The 8,093-nt window shown below is 29.1% G+C and overlaps 1 protein-coding gene across 1 annotated transcript in view; it reads right to left on the reverse strand.

Moving 5' to 3' along the window:
* Nucleotides 1-4,873, reverse strand: part of LOC106690777 (CAP-D2 condensin subunit) — a 19,248-nt gene extending 14,375 nt beyond the window's left edge. The window contains exons 1-8 of the mRNA XM_014436325.3: nt 4,577-4,873; nt 3,706-3,843; nt 3,448-3,617; nt 2,130-2,290; nt 1,905-2,055; nt 1,723-1,815; nt 1,356-1,505; nt 1,111-1,272 (exon numbers count right to left, since the gene is read on the reverse strand). Coding sequence (XP_014291811.1) covers nt 1,111-1,272; nt 1,356-1,505; nt 1,723-1,815; nt 1,905-2,055; nt 2,130-2,290; nt 3,448-3,617; nt 3,706-3,843; nt 4,577-4,688 — 1,137 coding nt within the window. The 5' untranslated portion in view covers nt 4,689-4,873. The remainder of the gene's footprint in view (nt 1-1,110; nt 1,273-1,355; nt 1,506-1,722; nt 1,816-1,904; nt 2,056-2,129; nt 2,291-3,447; nt 3,618-3,705; nt 3,844-4,576) is intronic.
* Nucleotides 4,874-8,093: the final 3,220 nt, after the last annotated feature.

The raw sequence follows: 8,093 nt of genomic DNA on the forward strand, positions 1-8,093 counted from the left end.
TATATCACATAAATTACATATTGTAAATCACTGTACATTAGTTACATAGTGTATTTAAGTATAAAATTATTTACATAAACTGAAGTAATATGTTCAGTTACCTCAACAATTATTGCTGGATTTTCTTATTTGTTAGCTATCAGTACTAAATGACATGCACACAAATTTCAAATTATTAAGAAAAAATATTGTGTAAGGTCATGAAATAGACTAAATTGAGTGAGCACAATGGGGAAGGAACGGGAGACTGGTTATATGTAAAGATATATGTCTCAACATACCCATTTTTTTTACTGAAGTGGATAAGTAGACAATGCTTCATGTACAAGTAATTTTTGCTATTTAGAAGTTACTATTGCAAAAATGTAATTTTGTGTTGAGAGGGTTTTAAATTAGTTATCAAGAGGTTTTCGTTATAGGGAGGTTCCACAGTATTTAATATGTACTTTCCATTAGTTGACAATGGCAGCACACCAGTCCACCGACCCAAAGGTTGTGAGTTCAAGCCCCTGGCCCTACACAGGTTTTTTCAAGCATAACATTATACAATACTCACTCACAGCCTCTCCCCAGGCATTTGTGACGGTCTATGAATGGCATTCACAAAAATAAGTGTGGGAGTGACGAACCCATATCTACGAAAAAATCACATCAAGAAATGTGCGATGTATTTCCCTAGTATATCACGTGTGGCCTTGGACCTCCACGGTCTGTCGCACCAATAATAATAATATGAATAAGGTCTACTAAATTTCAATAACTTTTCATTCTTTGATTTATGTTGCTCATTTTTATATGCTTTTCACAATATTTTTTAAATTATCTAATTCTCCTACCATAGTTTCCAATACATTCTGATATCACATAGCTCTGCACGAGTTTATAATATTGTTATTTTCAATATTGCAACATGGGGTGAAACAATTTTTTCAAATAAATAGTTTTTCTTACTATTCGAGTACACATTTTTGAATGGAAGGCAACCAACAATGAAGTTACCAGAAAACCAGTTTGTTATGGAAGCAAGTTATACAAAAAAAAATCATGGAGATATTAAAATTAAGTTATTACATATTTAAAAAAAAAAAAGTTATTTACTGAAAGATATACCTTAGATCTGACATATGAACTTTGGTCACGAAGATGATTAAGAAGATACTTTAGAAGATTTGATCTCACTTTTTTTTCTTCATCCGGTAAATCATTTGATGAAAAACACTTCAAAATAATATCCGCAAAAGTGACTAAAACTGCATTTCTCAATATATATGGCTAGAATCATTTAACATAATTAATAAAAATATAATGTTTTCTAATAATATACCATGACAAATAGTTAAAAAATCAATAAATACCTCAAAGGCCAAACAAGTGGTTAATATATTTATTGAAGGAATCAGAAGTTCTGGATTTGAATCTGATATACTATTTATAAATGCAGCAACTGCTTTCCCCATACCTTGGACATCTTCATCTCTAATTGTAATAATCAACTCATTTAAAACCTACAAACATGTAATAATTAATAAAATAAAGAATATTTTAATAATACGGGAGAAAGTGGAAAAAATAAGAGATTACAGTTGCAGAAAAACTTGCGCTTAGCCGCTGTATCCTCCCTGACAAGGATTTTAAGGAAATATAAATTTTCTTTAATAAGTAATTAAAATACATTAATATTAAGAATTGCTGTACTTGGAATATAAATGTAATAATACTTACTTTTGCGAGTAGTGATGTACATTTGAACTCAATCACCATAACAAGCACAGCACTAGACAAAGCACTGACGGCATGTTCATATTGTTTCAATAACTAACAGAATAATAATGTAAAATAAATAACTTTCATAATAAAATAATAATGAGTACACAGTGAATGGAAAATAAAAAAAAAAAAAATACCTGGACACACTTTGGAATAAAAGTCATTCCATGGTTGTAACGATTAACTAAAACTGCTAAAATTTGAGCAGCAGCATCACGAACAGGTTTCATTTTTGCTTGTGTGATTTCTGGATTCTCATACGCTTTGTAGCAACAATTGGCCAATAAACTGCAAAAAGTAAGTATTTAGTGCAATCATTCACGGAAAAATTCTAAAAAGCAATTAAAAGTAAAATAACTTACTTAACAAATCTTTCTTCAACCACAGGAGGATCCCAAAATTGATGTAAATTTTCTTCTAAAACTCCACTTAATGATGTGAAAGCAGTTTTTTTAACAGAATTCCAATCCCAAGGAGTTTCATACTTTGAAGTCTTAGTTTTACTTTTAGAAGTTTTTCCTTTCTTAAAAAAAAAGAAAATTGCAATAACATAAACAAAAATAATTTTTTTAACTATATGAGGAGCTACAGATCAAAATTTACTTTGTCTAATTTTTTACAAAATTCCTTTTGCATCGAAAGTAAATTATGTTTGGTTAGAAATCTAAGTCTGAAAAGATTTGGATCATACTGCTTCCAGTCTCTGAGTTATAGAGCTTTTAAGTTAGTTGTTTATGGCAAAATGAATTTTGTCCAAGTTTTTGTTTTAATCTTTGTTTGAGTTTTTCTCAGCTTCAAAATGTATTCTGCGAACAATTTGTGATGTTTTCTTTAATTTGTAATGGTAATAATGGAGATAAGGTTAATAAGTAACAATCAGGTTAAATGTTATTTAATGAATTGGTATATCGCAAACTAAAAGGAAAAAGCCTGAAACGTTCAATTATAATTTTCAAAACACAAACCTTTCCTAATCTCTCTTGGCATTTTGCAAAAAAAAAAAAAAAAAAAAGGTGATGTAAATGTTTTAAGTGTCTTTCACACAAAGAGAATACTGAAAAATTTAAATAATATGCCTCACATATCTCTGAATTATCACTCAGCACATAAGTTAAAATTATTTTCTTTTTGGCTTCACTACCGAAGTATTACAATTATAGTTTTCTGTAATTGGTTCTGAATAAGTTTTGAAAATTTTCATTATTAAATTAAATCTAAATAAAATTTAGACAACAAAGTATACTTTGTTTTGTTGTAGACCCTTGTTGCTGATGACTAAATCTTAATAAGGGAACCATCCTGTACTTTTTAAAACAACGAACAAATCAAAATTGAATTATGTTTGTGAACGATAGGTCTTCACAATTTTCCAAAACTTTTAAAAATTGGACAGGGGGTTAATAAATAAATGGGAAAAAATTTGCACCGAAATAACAAAAGAATTTGGGATTGCCCTGACTAAGGGAAATCCTGAGGGGGTAGAGTGGAATTGATTATGAAAGTTGAGAGTTAATTTTTCTATAAATGTAATCTACAAGTGTTGTTCTACTTGTTTGAAAGAAAATTCTAAAGGCATTAAGGAGGAAAATTTACATTAAATTTTAGCTTAAATCAATAGCACTCTACAAATATTATTATTTAAATAAAAATGATACAATTAATTAGAATGGAAAAACTTACTTTATCAACAATGAAATTATCTGATTGATAGCATAACTTTTCTTCGTATGTTTTAATGAACAAAGAAATTATGTAGATGCTCATTTTTAGCAAGTTTAGTTTACTTTGTTGAAGGGAAGAATCCCCACTTTGCAATGATTCAGTAACAAACCGCCGAAGGTCTTCAATAACTAAAATAAATTAAAGAGAAATATTATAATATATCCAAAACAACCAAAGCATGCACTAATAACAGTAAGAATACAAATTTAAAAATACTTATAAAAATAACAGAATCCCATAATTCTTGAAGTTGGTTAAAGGAAACCTCTTGAGAATCTTGTAACATTGAAAATATTACATCAAAATACTCAGTAATGCTATTACAACCAGTATTTGCAACATCTTTTTTTATATCTGAAACCAAAAATAACAACTTATTCTTTTTTAATGTTAATGAAATATAAAACATTACTACTGTACAAAACAGCTCCAACGGGCAATTTCACAATTCAAACTTTAACTATGTACTTCCTCAATTAGATCACAGCTGTAAACTTCCACTCGCTCAAAAGGGATAACAAATCCACCAAAGGAACAATTTCAGTCGGTCATATACAGATTTAAATAAGAGAGTTTTGAAATATCCACAACTGGAGCTTATTTTATACAATAGTACCCAGCAAACAACAGAATGCTTTATAAATGATGAGAAACTTCAATCTTCAAGATAAGATGTTTAGATACTCAAACATTTAGAACATAATAGATAGAATAATTATGAAGGAAATATTAAATTCAAGTAACTGTTAAAGACTGTATTTATAATCATTTTTAAGGACTTTGATTGAAAACATTTCTTATGTAAGCTCAGTTTACAGATTCAGAAAATCATTAAAGCTCATTTGTTCTTAATGATTTTATTAAAGTGACAAAATATGGAAAGTAAAGGTGTAAAAAAGAAAAAATTGTAAGGGAGTAAATAAAGACAAAATCAAATTGATTCAAGATTTGTAATTAAACAGAAATTAAACTGCCTAGAATTTAGCCTAATTTATTTATTCAGTTATTTATGTTTTTTACTAGTTTGCATAGTTGACAATTCAAGGCAATATTGATAACATCGAAACAAAAATGTTAAAACATTCACCTCTTATTTTTTTGTAAGCCTCCTTTAGATCTAATAAGTCTACAGAATATTGTCCATCAGCAGGATTCAGAAGATCTTCCTTTTTCAATGGAATGATAAACTCGACATCCATTTTTTAAATACTATTAATATGTTTAACAATGTTAAATATAATCAAATAGAAGCCTCTTTCAACAAAGTTTTTTTGTTGATAATAGTTATAATTGATAAAGATTATATCAGTGGCTCTTATGGGTAAAAAATTAAGTAATTAAAATAATTAACCAAAACAGCAAACTTTTTGTGTATAAACCTCTTTTCCCGCCAAACCCACTTGGAAGGTTACATTGGCTAAATTTATAAATATTTACAAAGAGGCAGACGGGAATGTAAAGATAAGTATAAAATAACTTGCTGTTATTATATATATATGCTCATGTAATGCTGGATCTACAGGTTTGCTATTTGTCTCTAATCCAAGACTTGTACAAATACTTGGTAAATAAAGGAAGCAACAAATGTGGGTATTCACTTTTTTTCCCTATAACATTCCATTTTCATTATAAAAAATATAAAAATAAAGATAGGCTTGGAAAATAAAATCTGTGAATAGATAAGATGAAGAAATGATTGTACTAAAACTTAAAAAAAATAGTTCAAGAGGAAATTATTACATTGCAATCAAATTTATACGAAATAAACAAATTCTTAGTTTTCTATTTACGTTTAGCGACACACAATAGTTTGCACGATCTGTAGACAGCTAATAAAAACCTGCTTGTCGCACCGATGCCGCCTTGAAGAATTTCAAATCACAAAATTTCGATCAAGACTTGAAAACCAATATTGTCTTGTATATATATTTATAAAATTGTGTAACTAGGTAAATATAAAGTTATTATATATATTATCAATATAACTAAGTAACAGGACCTCCTGGATGAACCCTAATAAATTCACTGTTAGAAAGCCTCTAAAAGTCAATGTTTTCTATGAAATGTACTCAAGAGTCTTTGATAAAAGTCTCCTTTGGAGTTCCTTTTGGGCTCCACTAGAATGTCTCTACTTGTTCAACGAGAATTTTTAGAGTTGCTACTTGCCTGATACCTCTATAAGTTTGCCAAACAAAGGCAAATTCACGAATGCGCAAACGTTTGAATAGGTTATATGGATTGGCTGGTACAAGTTGGCCTTAATTTGTTATTATTCACAGTTTTATAGTTTTCACTAAACTTAAAAAAATAGATCTTTTGTTACGAATAAAATTATGACTAAGACAAAAAAGAATATATGTATAGAAGTGCTTCTCTGTGTCTGCTAAATAATATAATCTAAAAATTAAACGCAATGATTTTTCTCTACGATGCCACAAGAAGTTTCGAAAGCAACTGGGAACAGAAACTCAATAATATTTCATTAACGTAACAAGTTTTTAACAGGAGAGGAGCAAGCAACGTTGTTCGCTGTTTCACTGTGTGTTAGTAAGAAAATGGATCAAAACCTCTACAGAAAAACCATTAAAGAAAATAGACTATTGCAGCTGACGGCTCTGTGTCGTGCGAAGAGGAATAAAGCCCCGTGTCATGACGAGATACCGATAATCCTACTGAAGCAATTACTTAGAATATGTATGACACATCTGACTGATCACTACAACTCCTTCTTTAGGTTGATATTCTTCCCTGAAACAAGGAAACAAGCTATCCACTTCCTGCTATCCTGATGTTGAACCTGCCAAGAATAAACACTATCTGGCAGACTAATTACGCGTAAGCAAGTTTTTGAACAGGTCACTTCATTGATTGATTTGGAATATGAATGTTTACCTTTTCCTTGAATTCTATACAGTTAAAGAATCTTCCAATCAAATGTTATCCCTAAAAAGTAATAATTCTATAGAACTGCTCATTTAGGAAATTGGCACGAGAAAGGATTGCCACAGAGAATGATATTGGGATATCCGTTTTGAAACGAGTGAGTATTAGTTTGTATTCAAAGTAAGGAGGTAAGTGAAAGGTGAGTAATGCGCACACCACCCTAGATTTTTTATAAACTTGTGGAAAGTGCCGTCTAAGGACGTTTTTAATTACATTCTGTCAGAAATATTTTTTTAAACCCTAAAAGTCCGAATTTTTGGAAACAATGACTCATTGCTCATCTACAGCAAAAGGAGAAATGCCACCAAACTTCATAGCCACTGCCATTTTTCGAGATAAAATGATCACTAATTCACTGAGGAGTGAGTTGTTACATGCACATACTTACAATATAAATACAATACTGTTATATTGTAGAAGATTTTATTATTTATTTTTATGTTAAAAAATTAATTGCAAATGCTGTAATTTGATAATTCAAATACTAAATTACAAAAACAAGTAATTTTAGTTGTTAATTTAAAAAACCGAATGAACCTTTATAATTGCAATTATGGTCCGCGAATACAATTACTCATTGAGCCAGAGTAATTGTAAATCCTAATTAGAATCGAATATTTGCAAGCCTTCTAATTCTTTCTCTGTTTATATCAGCGTGAAAGGAAAATAAATAAATACATTATAATTACGTTAATTGAGTAGTTGAGAAGCCAAGGGGTACAAGGGCTACCATTTTGGGGATATAATTTTTTTTATATATTTTAATGCGCCTCTAGAATATTTACGAAATACTCTTAGATTCAAATTACAAATCTTTGCTAATACAGATTTTGATGATTTTAGTTTTTTAATATAATATTATGGATAATTTATTATCTCTCAAACCACTAACTTCAATTTTTCAGAATTTGTATACTTTTCGAGTTATATGAAAAACTATTTTTTTTTTAGATATTAAAAGTAATTTTTTAAAACACTCATGAGTCCAAAATTTTGAAAACCTAGCGTTATTGCTCATCTATAGCACAAGAGAAACCTTCATGAATAATTTTAACATTATAGACATAGTTTTGAGATACGCTGATCAATAAGTCAGTGAGATGTCATAGAAACGTATTGTTCGCTTTTATTATAGAAATATACATTAAATAAATAAAATAGAAATATAGATAAATTTATATATAGGGAGATGGTCAGGGTTGCGGTCAAAAGAGAAACAAAAATAGTTTACAACTATTTATTTTCCCACAATTGGGTTACACACAATCGATTGGTCAAGCATAGGCTAATTGGGAAAATAAATAGTTGTAAACTATTTTTGTTTCTCTTTTGACCGCAACCCTGACCATCTCCCTATATATCAATTTTTACGGTCAACTATACATACATATATACAATAGATAAATTTAACATATACATCTTAATTAATTTAATTGAGTGGTGACAAGCGACAATTTTTAAGAATACAATTTTTTTTATTAACTCAACTTTTTTTTCCCCACATAGTAAAAATTAATTTGTCTGCATAATATTAATTTCTTGTTGTTCGGGAAAAAACTCTTGATTTATGAAAAACTATCAGACGTATAGATGCTAGTTAGAACCCAAATTTAAGTTAGAAAATTTGATTCTATTTTAAATAATGTGCTATGAAGTTTTTT

The sequence above is a fragment of the Halyomorpha halys genome, unplaced genomic scaffold, assembly GCF_000696795.3.
Source record: "Halyomorpha halys isolate HHAL.00 unplaced genomic scaffold, Hhal_1.1 Scaffold1870.1, whole genome shotgun sequence".
NCBI classification, from domain to species: domain Eukaryota; kingdom Metazoa; phylum Arthropoda; class Insecta; order Hemiptera; family Pentatomidae; genus Halyomorpha; species Halyomorpha halys.